General features: G+C 36.6%; 1 protein-coding gene across 2 annotated transcripts in view; it reads right to left on the reverse strand.

Annotated features, from left to right (window-relative positions):
• The window catches only part of LOC133529651 (tyramine receptor 1-like), a 115,172-nt gene that overhangs the window by 34,648 nt on the left and 55,416 nt on the right, over positions 1–25,108 (reverse strand). For both annotated transcript variants that reach the window (XM_061867419.1, XM_061867418.1), the window contains exon 2: positions 4,476–4,857. In XM_061867419.1, the coding sequence (XP_061723403.1) occupies positions 4,476–4,830 (355 nt within the window). In that variant the 5' untranslated portion in view covers positions 4,831–4,857. The remainder of the gene's footprint in view (positions 1–4,475; positions 4,858–25,108) is intronic.

Below are 25,108 nucleotides of genomic sequence, written 5' to 3' on the forward strand. Positions count from 1 at the left end.
TCTTGGAATTAGTCGCCTGGAGACTGGCCAAGAAGCCAGGTCAATGCTAGAAAGATGGTGGTTGTCTTAAACTCCGAACGATGACAAATGATGAGTAGCTACCATTTTGGAACTTACCATATTCATGACCGGTAAATTAATAAAAATAAACTAACTTATCCATTAAATAAAACTAAAAACTAATACTTAATAAAATTAAAACGCGTCTAAAAAGTTTGGCTCCTTTAGCATGGTGCCGAGGATGCTGGCAGCATGTCCTCGCTGTATTGGGATGCTAATACGTTGTGCGAGAACGCTGCCAGCTCTTCGGTCACCTGTGAAGTTAGTTTTGGAATTTAGTTATTGTATTTTATTAGATATATAATTTGTACTTTGTTTTCAAATCAAATAAATCATTTATATTTCTAATTACACAGGTCAAGCAATCCAAACAAGATCTTGAGCTGTGACACCAGAATACACAATCTTATCTACTATATACATTAGTTGAATTTACGTACGATCTTCTGCGTGCGACTTAGTCTGCATACAAGGTATCATATCCCACTTCCATAGTTAATTTCATACCTTTTTCATCCCTTAAGGTATGATTTCTGTGATAAAAACTATAATATGCTCTTCTCCGGGACTTAAACTATCTCTATATCAAATTTAATCAACATCGGTTCAGGGGTTTCAGCGTAAAGAGACACAGACAGACAGTTAATTCGGTATTCATATTATTATGTATGTACTCATACTCTGCATAGGGAATTTATAGGTAACACTGAACAACCTTTATCCCTCCAAAAACATAGTCATGTAAAATATTGCCAAGAAGAAACCATAAGGCTCGCACTATCAAAAAGTTAAGATCTCTTGTAGAGCCAAGCTTCTACCTCTACAAGCTCTAACATCATTACATCACATACACTACACCTTAGTCAAAATATACGGCTTGGCCGTTTCGTTACTACAAGAACTATCTAGCTCCCCCCCCACCCCTCCGCCCCATCCTAGTTGCATAATAAGGGAGTATATGCGGATTTGAACTTGAAGAAAGGCTTCACGGAAAAAATATTTAAGTACTTGTGATACATACGATATGTTTTTTGATATATCAGTAGACATAATAAAAGAACAATTACCAAGCTAAAATATTGTATACAGAACTTTTTTGTTAATACAACGTTCAAGCATGCTATAGCGACGTAATAACATCGAATTTGGCCTGGTAGCCCCTTCTGGTGGAATCCCTTACCTAAGTTGGATGTAGTCTTCCAGCAATTTATGAGGGTTGTGCCTCAGTAGAACACCGCTATATATCGCTACCTGGCTGACGATAAAAATTAATTTGAATTTTGAAAAGCCAGGAAAAAATGGTAAGTATTTAGAAGGCAATAAAAAGGGTATTAACGTGCCGCAGCTTAGCTAATATTACGTACTAACTATTTTATACCAAAATGTATTATCCTGCACTGGCAGCATGGTTATATTTTTATCGCTTGTCTCTATGCCCGTCACTTTCGCACTTATATACCTGTTAGAACGTGACAGGCATAGTGACAATTGATAAAGAGCCGACCATCCTCGCCCTACTGGTATGGTATTCAGCGGCAGCAACATAGTTCCATTTTTATCACCTATTACTATGCACTTATGTACATACTTGTTAGAACGTGATAGGCATGGTGACAAATGATAAAGACCCGACCATCTTAGGCCTACAGGGTAACGAAATGTATCAACTGAAATGAAAATAGGACATGTTTTCGTAATTTTATGCAAGTGATCCCTTATTAATTTTAAAGACAATTCAAGTCAAAAAATAGCTTTATTATCCCCACTCTACTGTAGAAACGAACTAAAATAAACTGCAATTTATCCAAGTACGAGCTATTTTAAAATTTCAAGTCCGTACAGTAGCCAAGTCGGTAATATTTCAAGTCGTCCGACATAAATCCGTGTCGAGTCCGCGGTCAACTGCAAATGACGTCGTATGTTGCCTTTGGACTCGTTTGTGGATACATATGTACGATAATGTAGTACAAAATTAAATTACGTGCCATAATATTTCTCTTAATGAACATATTAATGATATAAAATAAGTATACCGGGCAAGGCCTGTAATACGAGCAAATAACTTAAACATTGTACTAAAAGATGACAATTTTCTTTAATATCTTTTAATATTATGAAGTCTACACTTCCTATTTTTCATACAAATTCAATAAAATCTTCAATGAGCTGCGAATTTGCATGGAGAAATTAGAATGAATTCATTGATAGAGTCACCTTTGCGGCTGATGGTACGCTGTCATTAGTTTGAACAAAATTTGCAATAAAATGCGTCTTAGAATAAACTTTCAAGTGTGTTAAAAATCAAAACACAAGTTATTAAAAATTGTGTGTGTTGGTTAGTTTGAGGAGTACTGCCGATTGTTTAATTTTTACTCCTGTTACAGGGCCCTGTTACATAAATTTATTTTAGCTAGTCCAAATATTTAATAACAACTTTTTTATGTAGCCGGAAATTGTGTGTATTTAAAGCTGCGAGCTGTTACGGTGGGGCACGAATGGACAGTCTCCAAAGCAGGAATGCGGAAGAGGCCCCTCATACCCTCACGAAAGAAAGGGTGTCGAACGAAACCCACTACTACTACTATCTGCACACTTCCACATTAGTTCCCTGCATAATAAAAGCTATTAGTAAGTAAGTAAGTAAGTAAATATTCTTTATTGCACCAACAATCATACATTTTACATACATGTAAAACTACAAATGAATTTTAAAGGAAAATAGAACCAGGTAACAACAGGCGGTCTTATCGCTAAAAAGCGATCTCTTCCAGACAACCTTTAGGTAGTGTCATGATTTATTTATGTTTACATTTAAGATAGCAGTCAAATAATAATTATACCGTGACAACATTGTTATGTTACCCCGATTAATACAGGGGTAGTTGGAAAAATAACATTATACTATTGACAACACGGTAGTTTTAGCAGGTGGTGGGGACACGGTAAATGTTGGCCATGCTCGTTCACTTGGGTTGAGGCTGTCAAAGAGGACGCATCGTAATGAACTGGTTAGGTCAGAGTACCTGCAAGTATCCCGATTGCTGTAGTAGTAATAGTTTAGGGTAACCATGCAATAAGAAGCACTATAGTAGCAGGAAATTTAGAACTCATACAAAAGTCAACAGGTAGTGCAAGGAGCTATATATGGAGCTAAATATGGGTAGATTACACAACTAAACAACATTAATGAGCTAAAACAAAGAAATTAATCACGAGCCGACGTCACCAAGATGGCGCTCGACAGGCCGTATTTTCCTTCAAGTACACACAAAACATCTTGCGACATAATCTCCCCGCCCGTCGAGATTTGACTGACAGTTATGTTTCCCTTCTCTAACCCATTTAAACGTAAATAAGCGATTTGTTTATTGTTTACGAAAACAGGACTTATTTGCGTATAATTAAGATTTAAAACTACCTACGACGTTACGAGAAAGCATTGTCCCCGTGGTCTCGAAGAATGCTAAAGATGACGTCAACATTTCGCTGCACGAGTTTTTGGAACTACCCGCACTTGGTCTTGTTTATCAAATTGAACGTTTTGCGCACTAGGAATGTCACTTTGTCGGCACAGAATACTCACAATGTTTTTTTTTTCATCGGCGATATTCGTTTTCACTTACATTTACTAATTTTAAGGATCCCTTGTGGATGAGATTCTAAAATTATAGTCCCAATTGAACTTCCTGTTTTTATATGGCTTCCTGAACTTGTCTATTATAGACGACGATTATAGAAAGTATTTTAGGGTTATGCAGCTCAATTCAATGGTTCAGCCCTGGCTCTAGTAAATATTCAGCAACGGCAAACTTGTTCACTTGACGATTCTTGCTAGGTACGATATGTTTTTTTACTCTTTCTTCTGCACTTTGTTTTACTGAACGACCACAATTGCAATTGATCTATTATAAACGCCTGGTGAATGGAACGGGATAACTTCACCTGGCGTTTAACTTTGGCTAGTCTTCTGGGTCAATACCGTCGGATGTAATTAAGTAGGTACCGAGCGGATGTTGCCCTTGCCCGCAGAGGCAACCAACACCCGCTAGAGTGTACGGACTATTTGAGACTTGATGGAACTTGGCTATTGGGTGAAAGCGATGGACTAAATATTGGGCTATGGGATAACAATCCGGACGCCTGCCTGATAAAACCGTATTCAATTTTATTTCCGGCAGACGGTGACTCGCCCCCATAAGATGGGCCGCCACAAAAAGCGACATCTAGGATGGCTCAAGGGCAACACCGGAAAAAATTACATTATTATTATTTGTACATATGCAGGTAAATAATTGAGAATATTTTGCATGCTACACATTATGGCCAATTAAGGAGTGTACCTGAGAATATTATCATAATACTTGTAAACCAACCCTTTTTATTGCAAAATAAACTGATTGATTGATTGAACTCACCCGTAATATGGACAGCAATCGCCGGCGGCATCACAAAAATCCCCACCAACAAATCAGCGGCCGCCAAACTCGTCACAAAACAATTCGTCACAGTCCTCAACCTTTTAGTCGTCACAACGGCCGAAATAATCAACGTGTTTCCGATCACCGTCACAACTATGAGCACTAACAGTAGCACAACCACTCCGTATTCAAATGTATCGTAAGCTGTTTCACAGTCAGTTACATTACTGATACACTTTGTGTCTGTTAGGGTTGGTTGAGTTGAGTTTTCTTCTCCGTCGCCTATAAGTATGGTGAGGTTTGTGTTGTTCCATTGTATTTTGTATAGTTCCAGGTCGGAGAGGGAAAGCATGAATCACTTTCGATGAGGCAGCATTTTCTGGAAAGAAATAAGAAAAAGTAAAAAAACCGGCCAAGAGCATGTCGGGCCACGCTCAGTGTAGGGTTCCGTAGTTACTCTTCCGTCACAATAAGCTAAACTGGAGCTTAAAGTATAGTTAATTGTTAACCAAGGGATGAAACGGTACCTTTCACGCGAGTTAAACAAATAGGCAAATTTGCATAATCAGTACCTAATTAAAGTAAGTCTTTTTACTATGAAGGGGAAACTTTTTGCGATAACTCAAAAACAGCTAAACTGATCATGTCCGCTATAGTTTTCATTTAATGTCTTTCTTAAGCTCTACTTTCACGATTTTTTTCATATTTTTTGGGCCTACGGTTCAAAAGTTAGAGGGGGGGGACACATTTTTTTTTTCTTTCGGAGCGATTATCTCCGAATATATTCACTTTATCAAAAAATGTTTGTTGAAGACCCCTATTAGTTTTGAAAGACCTTTCCAACGATACCCCACATTGTAGGGTTGAAGCAAAAATTCACCCCCACTTTACGTGTATGGGAGGTACCCTCAAAAAAATTAAATTTTTAGATTTTATTCTACGACTTTGTCGGCTTTATTGATTTATATATCCATGCCGAATTTCAGCTTTCTAGCACTAACGACCACGGAGCAAAGCCTCGGACAGACAGACAGACAGACGGACATGGCGAAACTATAAGGGTTCCTAGTTGACTACGGAACCCTAAAAATGGCGTCTTAAACTTTTCTTAAAGTAAGCTACAGAAGAAGAAGCTTATGCACTTGCGACTCACACTAACAGGCAAGTCGTCTTAAGGTGCAGTAGTTTCAGAAAATATTGTTGAAAAAAAGAAGAGCTTTTTTATCACAACACGGTTGGCATAAAATGAATTAGCATTCTCGAGGGATTTTATCGATTCGAATTCTGAGTTTTTGACTTTCGCTCGATAGATATCCAGTACCCCTAGTGTAAATATTTTCGACAGCGAAACGTTACGTACGCGTTTGCGTTAAGTGTCATTTTGTATATGATTTTTGACTTTCCAAAACGTCCCGCTTGGCGCGCTGTTCAAAAACCCATACAAAATGAGACTTAACGCAAACGCGTACGTCACGTTTCGCTATCGACTAAATTTACACTAGGGGCACTGGAAAGCTAAAAATATAAAAATTGCTTCTAAAATTTGGCAATATATTTGAGGTAACGTATAGAACAAGTTTTACTTAAACGTACAAAAGAAAACATGATATTCGCGCTCTCGGGCACGCACTTCCATCTCGCTCTCGCTTACACTCAGTGAGAGTGAAGAACACGAATTCCTGAGACTCTCATTAATTCTTCCTCATCTTAAATTTTTACTCAATTTGTTCGACGCTCGTTTTCTCAAACAAAACTCTGTATTTTCTTTATATCAGCAACAAAAACTAGTACAAGGATTGTCTTATATCTATCGAGATATAATACATATTACTTTAATGTTCATCAGTACCCCTAGTGTAAATTTAATCGACATCATAACGTGACGAACGCGTTTGCGTTAAGTCTCATTTTGTATAGGATTTTGAGTTTCCAAAATGTCCCGCTTGGCGCGCTCTTTCTAAATCCAATACAAAATGAGACTAAACGCAAACGCGTACGTCACGTTTCGAAATCGAATTTATTTACACTAGGGTACTGAAACCATGTTATTTTACGAAGTCATTTTAAAATAAGAGCGTACCAACTTCCATTGTTCGTTGTATGGCGGCAGCTGTTCGTGTGACACTTAAGTAATATAAACAAAAAAATACCAAACTTTGTACAATGCGTACATATACCCTTAACTCATTAGCGCCCACGCCCTCTTTTGGGAACCCACTATTTTTCTAATGCTGTTTGGTAGAGCTACAGTAGAAAATCGAATCAAACGCCGTAACCCAGGTGTACCCAAGTGGGTACAATGGGCGGTAATGTGTTAATCCAACAACGTAGAAATACTGGACATAACCTTTGACATATTATTATCATGAAAGACTGGAACTCACGATCTTCCATGTTTTCTGTAGATTAGGGGTTAATAGCCTAATACAGGGTGGGCAAATAAGAAATATACATTTTGTTTTTAAATTTTAAGTATATTAAGTTTAAAAGGTATTAAGAATTCTTTTAATAATATATCATTTAAGGTTGGCAAATACACTAACAGCAGGTAAATGTGATCCTTTATCATCGTAATTTTTAGCAATTTTCGCACATTTTCGGTATTATCTTTTAAAATTTGTGTCGAATGGTCGGTTATAACTGTTTAAATTTCATCAGCTTTTTTTTTATATCACGTCGGTGGCAAACAAGCATACGGCCCGCCTGATAGTAAGCCGTCACCGTAGACTGTGGACGCCTGCAACTCCAGAGGTGTTACATGCGCGTTGCCGACCCTTTAAAAACCTGTACACTCCTTTTTTGAAGAACCCCATACTGTATACCCTCGGGAAAACCTCGGCAGGGAGCTCATTCCACAGCCGGAGCGTCCGCGGGAGGAAATTCCTCTTAAACCGCACAGTGCGCGACCATTTATTCTTAGCATAGACACGTTATTTTAGATAGCCCCACAGAAATAAGTCAAGAGCTGCAAAATTTGGGGAATTTGGATGCCAATCAAATCGAAATTAATCGAGCAAACAATGTGTTTTAAGCAACACAAAAATTTGCAAAAAAAAAGCTTGCTGCTAGAGGTAGACATTTTGGCAGAAATTACCTTCTATATAAAATTGCCAACCCTGAATAATAAATTTTTGAAAAAATATTTAATAAATTTCGCACTCAATATAATTAAAATTTAAAAACAAAGTGTATCACTCTTATTTGCCCACCCTCTATATACGTGTCAAGTGCTAAGACGTTTTAGGGTCAACAACTTTTAGAGCAAAGGGCATTTACATTATATATTTTAAAGGCTAAAGCTATTTAACATTAGATGAAACTGCCTTTCACCCAGTTTCGCATTTATTTTGACCTTTTATATAAACTTAAGCATTTAAAAACGTGCAAGCCATTAAAAGCTTTCTCTTAGTGCATTTCCAGATAAATTCATAACCTACGAATCTACATTATACTCTGGGACAATTTTACACAAATCGACTTAGCCCTACAGTAAGCTCAATAACATTGGCAAATATGTAAGCACCGGCCTTACGGGCAATAAGAATGGGGCCAGTATAGCGTCTTTTGAGCGTCGTCGTCTAGTCAGCGCTATGGAGAATGGCGTCGCAGCGCAGTTTCGCCAACGTTGCGTCGAGCAGCAGCCATAGAGTTGACTAGACGCCGACGCTCGGAAGACGCAAGTGTAGGATAGCCCTTCATTCATTATTTTTAAATTAATTGCCTTTAGTCCATTGAGACAATTTCGCCAGTGTCATGGTATTAGGAGCTTTAAATACGACTAAAATTGTACGGTTAGTACAAAACAATGTGTTTTATAGCTCTTGTAAAGCGAGCTGAACTTTAGAAGTCCATGGACTACCAGTCGTTGACTCCAAAATGGTGGTTAAACGCGTTTCAAGATTAATTCTCCATTCACTGCACACTGTCACATTAGTTTACTACACTTTAAACAATATTATCATAAGCAAAAAACAAAGAAATTAATATTAATGGCGCTCGAACTGATATTACTGACTGACACCATAATCTGTTATGGTAAGCAAAACGAAATAAATCGACCCGCATGGATATGATCTTAGTATGTTACCTATTTTTTTTCCACTTGCTTGCAGTGAGGCTCGCCCTATGTCGAATAGTATTACGAGTAAGTACACAGCATAAAACAACACGGATATCGAGACAGCCGTAAAACAGTGGCCAAATGAAACTCCATTTTATGGGAAATGGTTTTTACGTCTTTTGTACTTTTTCTTGTATCAAATAGTATAAGATTATTTTTGAAAAGGACGTAACTGCCGGCAGGCTTTGGGTGCTTTTTATGTGAATACAGTCAAATTTACGGGGGAAATTTCGCAAATTATGGCAAAAAACAAGTCATAATATGGACTGGTACTTTTTAAGACCGACTAAACTGTCTTCCATATGCCAACATATTATAATATATACCTATAATATTCGATATGTATAGTGTATACATGTAAAAATTAAGCATCGGTATATCGGTGATATGATTGTATAGAAGTAAGCGGTAAACGCCTTTAATCTTGTAACTTTCAACTAAACATTGTGAATAAATATTTTTTATAACTACTTTTTCTGTTACCTACTTGAAGATACACACGAGTATTTGTTGCCTACTTATTTGATAGATTTTTTCATAAATTTAGTAAAATGCATAATAACCAGTCCGTCCCATCCAATGACGTGATACGCAACTTAGTATATGAAATGTCATTTTTTTGTTATTTATTGACGGCCTGCTAGCCAAAAAGTCACCAGTGACCCTGCCTGCGAAGAAGGAAGTCCCGGGTTCGAACCCTGGCAAGTTTGTTCCTGAGTTATGGATGTTTTCTATGTTTATAAAAGTTTTTATATAGATATCCGATTTAACCACGCATTCCCAACAGGATAAGAAGCAAAAAAATATTTGTTTTTGCCGAAAAAGTTTTTTTTTGCGTTTTCTTCACACGACACGTTATTTAATTTTACGGCCGGTACAGACGGACTGCAACTCGACTGCAACTTGTATGGGAACTGCACGTCAACGTTGCAATTGGAGTGCAGTCGGCATGCAGTTCCCATACAAGTTGCAGTCGAGTTGCAGTCCGTCTGTACCGGCCCTTACACCTTGGGGGAAAAAATCATTACAACGAATAATTAACTTTTTTAAAGATAAAAATTGCGTTTTTACTTTAATAATTTAATGTATGTCTAAACCAAGTCACAGCTAAAAAAAATTTTACTAAGTTATATATAATATAAACGAATTTTAACAATAATTTTCATATCTCTAAAACAACATCCATTTCAGGAATCTTAGTATGACTTTAGTCTCTAAATGCGGTCAAAAATACACCTTTAAAATCTGTTAGGTTTTAAAGGTGTATTTTTGATTAAAAAATTGGCCCACGGTATATAAAAATATATTATATATATCGTCGTCTTATAGCCACACCACAAGTACCATCACACAAAGCTTATTGACACTGGGTATAACTGTGTAAAATTTTCCTATAATATTTATTACGTTATTCAAGCATTCTTTATTATTTCCCTGTCTCTCATAAGTGCTATGCAAGATTTACCTGAGATACAGCAGGAATGTAAGTTATGCGAGGTCGGGTCTCAAGGGCCGAAAGTTAGGTGTTTCATTTTTCACGTGTGACATTAGTACAGGAAAAACGGAAGTTCCAATCTAATCATAATAGGGTTACGTAGGCCATAATTCTCTTTTTTTTGCCTACTTAATTAATTATCCCACTGCTGAGCAAATGCCTCCCTCGCATCAAAACCCTGTCAATTGTATATTCCCGCCAATCTTGATAAATCCAAGTGGTCCCGCCATCTCCTTTTAGGTCTGCCTGCATCCCGGCCAGCACCATCTATAGTGTTTCGTGGGTTCCACTTGGTAACCATTTTCGTCCTCCGTTCAGGGTGCATGCCGCAGACATGTCCAGCTCAGTCCCACTTAAGCTTAGCGGTCTTAATATCTACGTCTACAACTCGAGTTCTGGATCGCAGTTCCGTGTATCTGATTCGATCAGTTCTGTGAACACCTATCCATACATTCCATCATCAGATATCGAGTTTGAAAATGTGAAAACGCTCTTAGGATCTTGTCTCTTTGAGCGTTTAATTTATATTTGTATTATTATTATTTTATTTAGAAAACAAACATCTATCTACAAACGACTGCCTATCCTTCATAAAAAAAAACAGCCTTTTATTTTTTTATTTTTTTTTATTGAATTGAATTGAAAATATTTATTTCGGATTTTACAACCATCCATATTTGTTAGTATAACTTAGGAACTAATGTTAATTTTGTACTTATTATAATATTACAACTAAAATACCTAACCTATTTTCTAAATTTCAAAAATCCTATAACTTGGCGAATCCAATGCGCCAGTATAGGATTCTCAACCCTCTCTGCAATTACTTCCAGAATGCTGTTGGTACTGCCCCTAAGCCTGCCCATCATCGAGACGATTCGCTTTCGTATAATCGCGTGAAAATCGTCTGTATGGGCCTCGGCGAACATGCGCGATGCACTACACCATGTGGGCAACCCCAACAACATTCTGAGTGCATTATTATATTGCACGCGCAGGGCATTTAAGGCTTTTTTCGAATACTTCACCCACTTCACTCACTTTATACTACGTCGGTGGCAAACAAGCATACGGCCCGCCTGATGGTAAGCAGTCACCGTAGCCTATGTACGCCTGCAACTCCAGAGGAGTCACATGCGCGTTGCCGACCCTAAACCCGCCCGCCCCTCATTGAGCTCTGGCAACCTTACTCACCGGCAGGAACGCAACACTATGAGTAGGGTCTAGTGTTATTTGGCTGCTGTTTTCTGTAAGGTGGAGGTACTTCTCCAGTTGGGCTCTGCTCTAGATCTGGAATGACATCCACTGGTTGTGCCCTACCACACAAAGCGAGATGAGATTCACAATGCCCATACCTCTCTTTTGGACGTAGTTTAAGGACGCACCCGGGTCTTTTACAAATATGTCTTAAATAAATGAACTAAAAATAGGCCTAAAGCTTCCTACGTTACTAAGAAAATTATTACATAGGAATGTAAATTACGCAATTATAAATTACACGCAAGTAAACTAACAAGACATACAATTTAAAACTATGAAAAATATGACTGGAACCAGTCAATTACTAGAAAACAAAATTTGCCGAACTTTGTTCTTGAACACTCACAAACTATGACCAAAAATATCTATATTTAAATATTTGTACAAGATTTGCGTAAAATGAAATCTTAAAAACCGAAGCTCATGTACAAAACAGTATAATCGCGTACAAACAGAGTATTACGAATAAAAGCAAAATGTCGACGATAATACTTGAATTATTTTAGCCGCATCAATTATAAAATTTAATATCCTTAAAGCGAGCGCACGCCGAAATTACGCACAAATTAATATCGTTTCCAGCCTTCATACGTCTAACAAGAATGCCATTTCAAAAGACGTATTACCTTTTTAATCTGTGTTTTAAAATGAGCTTTATTTTAGACACGTTAAGGAAGGTTTTCGTGAAATAGTGACAGGATATAAGACGTTTTGTAATGATGTTCTCTTATGTAACCACAAGTATGAGTGCTCAATGACACATCTTGAGATGAAGATAAGTGGATTCGAAGGCAGTAATAATATAGTTGAAGTGAATAATCTTTCGATATTAAAACACGAGACTCGCACGAATACGCTGCTAAGTTTTTGGCAAAAAGTTAATTTGTGGTAAAAGCTTTTGTCGCCGATATTATTTTTTTAAAGTAATATACATACCTACTTTAAAAAAATAATATCGGCGACAAAAGCTTTTACCACAAATTAACTTAAATTGATTTAATAACCGTTTAAAACATTTTTACACAATTTTCAATCGTGGCTGAATGTTGGATATGTCTGTGCCTTTGATGCCTCACCTGTGACAATATGGCGGACGAATGTTTGAAATGTCGCCGTATTTAACAATTATTTCATTTAAAATTTAGTTTTGTCCTCACAAGTGTAATGAAAAACATTGTGTGCCACGGGCGGTACAAGAATTAGAAACTCGTGTTAATTAATCCCTAGCCTTCGGCTTTGGGCTTAATATTAACACTTGTTCGTCAATTCTAGTTTACCGCCCCTAATAAACAACTTAATAAATATAAGAGCCTCGGAAGAGAGTACTATTTGGCATTGAAACTCTAGGGTCCATGGGTTCCTGACGCGTACAAAGTTTTTGCAGAAATCACGAAGCGCCTGGTTGACGTAACTGGTGACCGAAGAGCTGGCGGTTTCCTCGCACAACGTATCAGCATTGCGATACAACTAGGAAATGACGACAGCATCCTTGGTACAATGCCTCAAGGGCCTATTTTAAATTTAAGCTAGTTATAGTAATCCTCTGTATATATTCATTATGCATATTGTTATTGTAAATAACATATTTTAAAATGTACTTTTCTAAAACATTTGACGAATCTACAGCAAAAGCTAGAAAATCCCACTTCTGCTGCAATCTAAATAAGTAACACTAAAAGTCAATTAAAACTTAAAGCGCTAAAATTTTTCATTCTCTTAATTTTTTCGCTCAAAGCTCACTGTAACTCCGGAACTCGGGTAAATAGTTCCGTGATTTTTTAAAATAAAGTTTAGACGAAGGTATCTTTGTAACGGTATCATGAGATAACAATTTATTAAGAAGGGAGAATAGCTTTGCGATCCTAGCGAAATAACGGTACTTTTTCTATGAAATTCCACTTCGGGAGGAAACATTTTCCACTGAATAGAGATAAGTTTAAGGAATAATAAAATAATGAACTGAATGAAAAAAAACAAAACAAACAGGCCAGTTTGAACGTGCATCTGACTTAATTAAGGTTCATTATTTTGTCATTTCCTTATGGGTTACTTTTTCATATACCTCGTTTTTTTAGCTTACTTATTTTTCAAAAATATTTTTAATAAAGAGACACGACACGACACGACGGACGACGGTGGTAGTGGACGAGGTCGCGGGTTCAAATCCTGGCTCGTACAGTCAGCATCAAAAGTAGTGGATCAAATAACGCTTCAAAAGTATCTACCATTCTGTAACAGTTTAACAGAAAGTGATGGTTCTATTACAATTTAGACTGTAAAAGATATTTAGGACGTGAATTTTAGAGGTTTACCTACATTTAGAAAAAAATTCCGGAATATCAGAGACTTTTGGAGCGTTGTTTCATCCGCTATTTTTGATGCTGACTGTACCAATAAGTTTTTCGGAACTTATGTACGAAATCTCATTTGATATTTACCACTAGCTTTTCGGTGAAGGAAAACATCGTGAGGAAACCTGCATACATCTGCGAAGAAATTCAAAGGTGTATGTGAAGTCCCCAATCCGCATTGAGCTAGCGTGGGGACTATTATATAGCCCGAGCCCTCTTGCGCATGAGAGGAGGCCTGTGCCCAGCAGTGGGACGTATATAGGATGTTTTTTTTTTAAAGAGACATTTCAAGATCGGAGAGTTATTTTTCTAATGCTAAAAAATGAGAAATCAGTAGGCAGGACTTTTTAAGTTCACATCAGGTTAAGTGTTTAATGATTTTCAAATTTAATGGTGCCTGTTTCCATTATTACAAAATTCTATTTCTACGAATGTTTTCTTGCCTGTACTCTGCTTTCGAAGTTAATTTCTCAGTAAGTATACAAGGCACAATGGGTTTAACCCTTGGTCTACTACAAATAAATAAATAAATATTATAGGACATTATTACACAAATTGACTAAATCCCACAGTAAGCTCAATAAGGCTTGTGTTGAGGGTACTTAGGCAACGATATATATAATATATAAATATTTATAAATACTTAAATACATAGAAAACACCAATGACTCAGGAATATCCATGCTCATCACACGAATAAATGCCCTTACCAGGATTTGAACCCGGGACCATCGGCTTCATAGGCAGGGTCACTACCCACTAAGCCAGACTGGTCATCAAAGTGTTCTACACTAATACAAAGTGTTAATCAGTTTTTTTAAATAGGAAGCAAATGAGGAGACGTATCGCCTGATGGTAAGCAAGTACCCATGGACTCCTGCAACACGAGACGGGTAGTATTCTTTAAACATTCACTACCCGCGACTAAATAGACGGGTTTTCTGTTCGTAGACGCTTTTTGCTACAAATAGTTTTTCTCGTGTTATTGGTTACGTTCGTAACGCGTCTCGCGCTGGCATGTTTTAAGTAAAGTTACATCTGTAGTGCTACTCTGTTGCTAGTAGCAGTAATCCAAACAATGTGGCAACACCAATGGAGCACATTTTTCCTTATTAAGAGGAATGAGGACGATCGATTCTCCATACAAACGTAGTCCTCATTTCCCTCCCTGGATATTGACATTATGGAAAATATTTTTTTTAAATAATTATATAAGTTAGGAGCGAAAGACAGGGTTCATACCATAGAGGAACAATTTGACAGACCGCGCAACTGACGACCAGCTGTGACACTGCAATGGCGGAAGGATTCAATGTGTGCGTGTCACGACTGTATACCTAGGCGGATTGAGTTTAATAAGGTTCAATTTAGTATGGCAAATAAAGTGAGAGCGCCCTCCACTTTAGGTACAACTTCATGGATGAATATCATATTTTATGAAAGATAATGTGATACTTGATTAACTTATTTATGAACATTTATCCGGCTTTTTTTCTTTCGATCGTTATAATTTTTGCAACATTCGACCACGTATTTAATTTTTTTCTTCGAACAATTAATGCACTGACGTTTCAATTCAACTGACGGCAGATTGGTGGATGAGGCCATAGAGATAACTGTCAATGTGTGTGTCACGCGTAAATACTAGAAAATTGGTGGATAATGGAATCCTATTTGTGTTTTAGCAAAACTATGTCCTTAGTATTCTAGGTCCATGGTTCATACCAATTTTTAAATTTCGAATCGAAAAAAAAAAACGAAAAAATCTAACGGTCGGGCATAGCTTTAATTAAAACACATCAAATTGTGTGAAAATATTTCCAATATTGTTAATATCCAGACAGGGAAATGGGGGCGTTTGTATGGAACGGCGGTTTCGGGGCGGTCGTTCCATTTTGTCCTAATAACTACTGAGTTAAAACTGGTTCCTATGCGCTGCACATGTGAAGAAAAGAAAAAACAATTTAGTTCATGTATTATTTATTTATGCGAGGGAAACCTAGCGACCTTTGGTAACTCCATGCCAAAAAGGATTTATCAGCCAAGAAATCACTAAGAAAATGTGCCATATAAATTTTTGTAGGTGCCTTTTATTGAGTTTGACATCCGTTGCGTTATGGGACAGTCACGTCTTGGACATCTATGCATTTTAGATGTTATGTTTAGGATATAAATTTCAAAAAAAACGTGTTTACGGGTAACAAATTGACCCGTGGTATTGTTTATTTCAAGAGCTGGGTTGTATTTGAGAAATTTGGCGTTACAACTCTAGGTCAATGCGTTTTCAGCGCGCACAAGTTTTTTGCAGAAATCGCGAAGCATCTGGTCGACGTAACTGGTGACCGAAAAGCTGGCAGCTTCCTCGCATAATGTATCAATAACCTAAAAGTTTTATTATAGTAGTTTCCTTGAAATATTAATAATTAATATATATTTAAAGTAGTAATAATTACTACTTTGAGTATATATTTAAAGTAGTAATAATTACTACTTTAAACATATATTAATTATTAATACTAATATAAATACTTGATATAAATAAAAGATTTAAGTATATAAACTGTCGATAAAATCACAGTCGTCCACGTAAAGGACGGGATAACGAAGAAACAGTAAATTGGTTTGCTTATTCATTACGAGCTAATTTTTAAACGGTGGTTAGGACCTAAGAAGTATATGTATTGAGATATTTTTTGCATAGAAATAAAATGAAAAAATTAACCATACAAAATAATTCGGCGCGCAAGATAAAGCAACATAAAAGTAAAGAGATACGAGCTTTTTAAAGTAACTGTCTACGCTTGTTGGCAGTTACAGTCGAGTGCAAAAATAAGTATCGAATAAATCGTCTCATAAATATGGTACTACGCTCTTATTGCACTGGAATAAGATGCTATGGGACATATCTTTGAGTAAGATGTGTACACCCATATTTTTACACTTGACTGTACTATCAAAAGTACGTATCACGTAATGACGTGTCATGCTGTCTCGTAATATTTTCCGTACATTGCTACCCGGTAAATTTTCAAAAATTAATTACAGGGTCATAATTATGTGTACCTTAAAAAACTTCTTAATTAATTATTACACTGATAAATTCTATATCTGGTTTAATTTATCGCCCGTAATCGATTTACACACAGTATAACAACTCAACACATTATAAAACAAACGAAAAAGACCAAAAACAATTTTTGTATGAAAATATAATAACATACAGGTTTTTAATTACGGTATCTGAGGCTACATTAACTAATTACAGCCTTTACTATATACCTTATCCTATGGCAAGTACAAAGTTTTAGAGCAATCTAGTTAGTCGTAATGAGAGTGTAACTACGTTTGAATGGAGAACCGTGCTAGCTTCGAGTTAAGAGGAAACGGGACGGGCGTTTCTCCATACAAATTTAGTCCCCATTATCCTCTCCAGATATTGACATTATGGAAAATATTTCTACATAGTTTGATGTAAATCAACCATAGCTATGCCCCTACGTTAAATTTTTTTGGATTTTTTGACTATTGTTAAAATTATGAGCGAAAAACAGATTTCATACAAAATTTTAAATGCTCATACCTCTTATATTAATTGAAAATTCGAAAAAAATCAAACACCATCTGTGGTTAACATATAACAAATTGTGTCAAAATACAGGGTGATTCAGGAGACGTGAGCAGGATCAAGCTTGAGCATTCAGTAAGTTATAAGCAACTGTTTCATACCAGTATTTGTGAGATTAACGTTCTTTTAATTTTTACTGTTCAAAAAAAAATGTTTTAATTTATTTACGCCATGTATGGTCACCCTCTTTGTTTTATCCATAACAAGTGACAAATTGAATGTCATCGGAGTCTGGTTACTTTTGAAAAATCGTATCTCACTCAAGTGTGACATTTTGTTTTCTTCATAATCAAACTGCTGTCATAACGGTTAAAGAGGTTTTATCTTTCTTAATTAAGTGTTGTAGGGTGTCCATGATTGTAGATTATCAAATTTGTCCTTCCCAAAAAGTTAAATAACAGAAATAAACCGAGATTGTTTTACTTAAATATGATGATGAACGGTTCATTAACATTTACTGATTGTGTAGGCTTAGTCCTGCTCACGTCTCATGAATCACCCTGTATATTCAATAGGTACTGTGAATACCCAGAGAGGAAAATGAGGACTACATTTGGTGGACTACATAAAAGCTGATTTAGCGCGGGTCCTCTTTCGTTTTAACGAGGTTCCACTGTAGTAACATTAGTAAAATGTTCCATCAGAATTTCAAAATGATTCCAGTAAGTGGATTGCAATTATTAAAGTGATATAAAATATTGTTTCGTTCAAGTAAATTGTGAGCGTAATCACCTACAATTTATTTAAAACCTTTTTTGTATTTTTCATTGCCAGTGTAATTACCTCATTTGTTACTTTTGACATTGTCACTTAAGGGGCCCTCGCGATTGTCAGCTTTTGCGAATAACTGACAGGCCGATATGGTATGGTATGGTAATTAGTAGACCCCTTTAGGGCCTGTTTCACAATGTCCAAGTAAAGTATTGGATAGCTAATTAACAAATAAATTAACTGCCAGATAAAACGTCCTCCAAAACTTAGCACTTTATCTACGTGTCTACCAGTTAAGCTTACCTATTTGAAGATTGTGAAACGCCAACGATGACTTTATTTATTTATGAAGTTATTACAAGAATATAGTTTTACCCCTTTTGGTGTGGAAACACTTGGCCCGTGGGGTCCCGGTGCCCTGAAATTTTTTGGGGCTTTGTCAAAGAGGCTTGTGGATGCGACTGGGGACCGTAGGGCTGGCAGCTTCCTCGCACAGCGCATTAGTATTGGAATCCAGCGGGGTAATGCTGCCAGCATCTACGGCACCTTGCCGAGGGGTGAATTTTTATTTTAGTTTAGGATTTGGGTTTTTTTTTCTTTATTCGTCAGATGTCAGATGTCAGTAGCATATTTAGGACTACACTTGCGACATGACAGACATTGTGAACCAGGCCCTTAGTGTGATTACTTGATTATAAATATTTATGGCTTTATTTTTTAGATTATTGTACAGTTAAGGTATTAAATATCGACACAGACAAAGTGCCAAAAATATGTACGCGTTACTTTAATGTATGAGCAATAAGGTCGTGTATACATATTTTGACACTCTGTCCGTGACGATATTTAATACCGTGACAATACAAAGTATTTATACCTGGAAAAATATCCTGGCTTTTAAAGCTCACAATATTTAAGTGACGTTCCATAGCAAAAGGGTAAATGGACGCTCTATTATTACTTAAGCTCAACTTGTTATTTTGAGGTGTGAAATAATAGTACACTACGATACAAGTGCGAAGAATAGGAAATTCGAAACGAGTGGCGATAAATTAAAACACGACCGAAGGGAGTGTTTTAAATCGACACGAGTTGCGAATTGCCTATTCGCACATGTATCGTACAACTTTTTACAGTACATATGGCCCTTTAAATGTTCGGCACAGTAACATAATATGCTAATTTTCGCAATAGTACGATAAAGTAGCACCATGTGTACTATAAAGAGTTATTGTAGTCATAAATGTTCGTAATTTTAACACGGAAAGTATGTACTGGAAGAAACAAACTATCAGGCCAATTCGAACGTGTACTGATATCAGACTGATGTCAAACTGATGTTATTCAAATATCTTTTCAATGTCAGTATAAGGTGCCTGCTATCCCATTATAAACATAAATGTGAAATGAGAGCCAAGATCAATATGAAGTTCGAGTATATGCGTTCTTGTTGACTTCGCCGACAAAATAATATTGAGATCATGTGCGCCAAGTTCTGTGTAGAAAATATGAAGTTCGAGTATATGCGTTCTTGTTGACTTCGCCGACAAAATAATATTGAGATCATGTGCGCCAAGTTCTGTGTAGAAAATATGAAGTTCGAGTATATGCGTTCTTGTTGACTTCGCCGATAAAATAATATTGAGATCATGTGCGCCAAGTTCTGTGTAGAAAATATGAAGTTCGAGTATATGCGTTCTTGTTGACTTCGCCGATAAAATAATATTGAGATCATGTGTGCCAAGTTCTGTGTAGAAAATTTTTACAATGCATTTATTTTACTTGGGATGTAATTGAAGTTCAAGATATGCCTAATAATTATCATTGGTATATGATATTTTCTATCGAATTATCTATCAATTTTCAATTTTCAGATTCAATCCTCTATATACACCTAACAGTCTACCTTGATAGGTACCACATATCAAGAGTCTAGGTCATCTGGAAGTGGGTTAGGTTTTTGATCTATAAGTCAGTCAAAAATGCCGGTTTTGAAACGTTAATTTATCAATAACTGTTTGAGCTACTTTACGAAATTTTGTATTCTGAACAACCTAAGGGACTTGAATTTGTTCCTGAGAAAAAGGGTCTTGACAGACAGACGGACGGACGGACAACAAAGTGATCCTATAAGGGTTCCGTTTTTTCTTTTCGAGGTACGGAACCCTAAAAATCAAGAGATTCTTACGTATACGCAAAGGTTAGTCAGCTGATCTCTGAGCTGAGTTTGACGTCTGAAGCTGTTTTTTATAACCTGTTTAATTTTGCATAGGTATATTTAGGTTTGCACTTTTAAATCACTAACATTGAACTATATCTAATGTTTACCATGATAAATCAAAGATTGAAAAATATTTACCACAATTGCAAGCAAAAGGCTTGGAAGCTCCACAAATTCTATGCATTTGACATTTTGAAAGACCTTCGTCTACACTAGCGCCCCTAGCGGTGAAATTAAACGTGATGACCCTCATTATGCGCTTATACGGTAGAGAGAAAATGGCATGTCAATGTCCTTACCTAACCTACAGCCAACCTGGTAAAGTGGATAAAGACAAGCACATCACGCTATCCTATTCCACCTCCGCCATTCCGTCCTAAGCACACAGCACACCGAATTCGGCATCCGTATTTTTAAGAACAAATCAACCGATTCTTTCATCCGGAACGTGAGAAGGGTGAAATTTATACAATTCACTTTGTCCGGAGCTTATCTCATATTGAACAGGTAGGCGTGAAGCATTTTAAATCCGGTTTTGTGTCCGGATATATTTAGAGGCTAGTAAATATACAGTGTTTTTAATATTATAACGCATTTAGAGTTTACACCATGGGTAACTTTGTATGGAGCCTGGACCAAAAACAAACAGAAATGCGAGATAGGTCATTAGATAGGTATTTCTATGTACTTCATTTTGTTCTATGGGCACCAAAAAACTCCAAGTAAATTAATTACTGCAGGGTAGATGTTCGCGTACCGCTGCGAGCGCCGCGCTCGCTCCGCATTGGACTCTATTGTCTAGGTAATAAGGGTGATGACATTTTGACTAAAATACAAATATCTCAGTTCTGCAATGGAATTCCACTTGAAGTCTACAGACCGAAATGAAGTACATAGAAATACCTTTCTAATGAGCGAGTTCTCAACTCTGTTAGTTTTGGGACCATTTTGACACATAGTCCTTTAAACGTGACATCGGTGTTTAAGACGACTCATTGTATAGGTATTTTGGCGTGAGGTAACTTGATTTATCTCAGCAATAAAAAAAAAACATGAAATTATAAATAAAATATATATTATAGGACTATGTCCCACAGTATTAAGCATTATTGTTAGGGGAACTGGTTATTCATGGTATCGACTTCATTTATGTAGTTGACGTTACACGATTGATTAACTTTTATAGCCAGAGCTTTGATATCGTATCAAAGATTATGTAGTTATTCGATTAATTCTTGTTTTTTACTTTAAGCGGTAAAACCCGTTTGCCGCATACGACCGTATAGAATTAGCTAGCGCAAACACAAAATCACTACGCGCGAAGTATCGAGATGAGCGCGGGTTTCGAGAAGCAAGCAAGGGCTGCGTTTTTTGGATTATTATATTTAACGTCGGATAGGGACTGCACTCGATTGATTTTTGTGATAATCATAGAGAAGTCTATGTAGCAGTGAACATTTTTCATACATAATTGATATATATGGTGAGGAAAATTATACAGCATTTACTAAAATGAAAAATCTTCAACATTATAAATAGCTTATATTTTGTCTATTCATACTTTTATTTATGACAAGATAAAAAACACTATCAATTGACTCTTACTTGTCACTGGTTCCCGCCATTTTGAATTGTTATATAAAGGCGGGTAAGTAGTGACAAGCGGCCAGTTCGAGTACGGACAAGTTATATTAGTGAAGACGTCTTGAAATATTTATTGTAAATTGGTTGCTACTATATTTGTAATAAACGAATAAAGTTAAATATTGGTATAAGTATTAGTTTTCATCATCAACCCGGTAATATCCCAAAAGAACAAAGCCTCATTACCTGTTCCATTAGCTTTCCATACAAAATGATTATTCCTCGAAAGCCAATACTAATTCTTTATCGGCAGGGTTTATCCTGAATAAATCTCCGCCCACCCGTCGCTAACCCTAATTAATCGCTAAAACTATTGATTGATTGATTGATTGATTGATATATTTATTCGTTATAACATAGGTACATTGTATTGGTCTTAGAGGTAAAGCATATTGCGAACACTATGTTTTGACGCTTGGCGTACGAATTTGTTTTTATATAAAATTAAGTTAACATGCACAGGTCTAAGGTATTCATGCTTCATTAGTCAAATCAATTACAAAAATAATAAATCACTTCAGAAAGATAAACTCACAATAAAAATAAAATATTAAAGAATGTCAACAATGAAATTTTATAGAACTACAAATAATGTCAAAAATAGAAAAGAGCTATAAATCATTATCATTCAAAAACTGTTGTATACTAACATTTCGTGAGTAGTAGCGTTTTTAACGCCTTCTTAAAATGTGCAATATTTAATTCTTTAATATTGTTCGGAATTCTATTATAAATATTTGAGGTGCCATTCCTAGCACACTTTTGCGCACCATGGCTGTTTTACACACTTTATGGCATAATTCATTTTTGTATTGAAATCGTACAGGGAGCTTACGTGTGTCAGCAATTTTATCAAAAAGGTTTGGATTACATTTCACAAAGACAGACATTTCCAAGATATATAGACAGGGCAAAGTTAGGATATTTAGTGATCTAAAGTACGGAATACAACTATCTATAATTTTTAGACCACACATAGATCGTACACATCTTTTTTGGGCTTTGAGTACTGCGTCTTTATCAGCAGCATTGCCCCAAAAGATGACTCCATATCGTAGTACCGATCCAACAAGTCCATGATATGCAACAAGTAAAGCGTCATTATTTACTACCTTGGAAAGCCTATAAAGAGCAAATGCTGCTTACTTAATTTTGACTATTGACTTACTAATGTTTTTACCCTGTTATTAAGAGGTCAGGAGTACCTACAGGTACATATATTCACAAGAGCCAGCATTAATGGAATGAATGAGAGAATGCGACTGGCACCAGTAATGGGATGGTATAGACAAATCCTGTAAAGTAAGAAGTGTTACGTGCGAGTTATCGAACCTAACCCCCCCCCCCTCGTTGAGTTCTGGCAACCTTACTCACCGGCAGGAACACAACACTATGAGTAGGGTCTAGTGTTATTTGGCTACGATTTTCTGTAAGGTGGAGGTCCTGCCCCAGTTGGGCTCAGCTCTAGATCTGGAATGACATCAGCTATCCTGTGCCCTACCACACAAAGCGAGATGACATTCACAATGCCCATACCTCGACGTACATACCATAGACGTAGTTTAAGGACGTACCCGGGTCCAAATCTGGTCTGACTCTAGTGCCCGTAAGGCCAGATTGTACGATCTGGTCGTTCGCCACTAAGAACTTTGTGTCTAATGTAATAGCTATATACTTTATGTATTCTACTCTAAGGGTGCAGGTAAGATTTAAGCCACTACGACCGACTCAGGTCAGACTTTGACTTTCAACCCAAACTAACTTTGCGTGTTGATTTTAGCTCTATGTAAATCTTAAGTTTAAGCTTAGGTACCAAATTTGGCATGCGCATTAATAGGTAATTTAATTCAAGCCACAGTTCGATTTTAGAGAATTATTTCCGTGTTTGGCCTTCCTATTTCTGATGCAGGTACCGAAAAAGTTCTTGAACATGTGACTGCGCCTTTAAGTTTGTTTAATTCAATAATTATTTGCACGACAGAAATGGAAATACAGTACAAAGTTATACTGTTCTTGTTACACTGTTATGCTGTATTTCCATCTCTGTCGCAAACAATAATATGATTAAACGAACTTAAAGGCAAGGTTACATATTCCAAAAGTTTGCCGGTATCTATGTGTAGAATAAACTGCAGACCAACAAGTTAGTGAAATCATTTGCAGGCGCATGCAGGTAATAATAGTTATTTGATTCACAGAGAGTAAAGTTGTCAGTGGTTAGATAAGTGGAATGTTGAGAGTTGCGAGGGTCAAGGCACGGTTAAACAAACTTTGCTATTTAGTGAAACACAAAAATGTTCACTATCAACCCAACACAATTCAAAATTTGGAGGACTTTGCCACTTTTGAAGATAAAATGCAACTTTCTCGTCAGTTTTTAACGAAAAAAAAACTAATATACTTCTTATTATGTGACGATTGTTGCCTGGCTTCCCAAAAAAGCGACATCTAGGATAGCTCAAGGACAACACCTGTGTTAGGACTGAGAGTAGAGAGGTGTCACTGGACTTTAAACATATTACCAACTCGCCACATACGTTTCCACATCTACCCTGGAGAACGCGGCTCCACTCTGGCCGACCGGCTAAGGCAAGATGGAGGCCGAGAAAATCCTGTTTCACCCACCCTCCTTCGGTGACAGAACTCCCCAGGAGCACTCGGGACATGGGGTCGCTAATTTCCAACAGCTCGCCACAAGCTGCCCTGCATTACAGGCGATAGGGTCGTCACATCCCTATGCCTTTCAATTAATTACATTTTTAATTACAATTAATTACGTTTATTAAGATATAGTATAGTAAAAGACACATATTTGATAGCTCATATTTTTCTCCATGAATACTAACATCATTTATACATGCACGTAGTGAGACGAATTGGTAATATCAGTTTAATCAGTTATTCCGACTACATTTTTCCATATTTCACTGTCAAAGTCAATACCAAAATGCCAATAAGGAAAAAAAGAAATAAAAGCGAGTTTCTGAAAACATGTGCTGTTTTGGAACGACATCTCATTCCGAATGGTAGTCACGTCCTAGCGCCCTCTGTTGTGGTGAATGGGTACATAGAAAGGGTTGCGGAGTTCCTAATGTTAGGTTGTTAAGGAGTCCATTAAGGAAGAAAAAGTTTACTTGTAGGTTAGTTTTGTGTGACAAAAGTAAGAAAAACAAGTGAATTACTATGTGTGAAATATTACGGAA

The sequence above is a fragment of the Cydia pomonella genome, chromosome 21 (genome assembly GCF_033807575.1).
Source record: "Cydia pomonella isolate Wapato2018A chromosome 21, ilCydPomo1, whole genome shotgun sequence".
Classification (NCBI taxonomy): domain Eukaryota; kingdom Metazoa; phylum Arthropoda; class Insecta; order Lepidoptera; family Tortricidae; genus Cydia; species Cydia pomonella.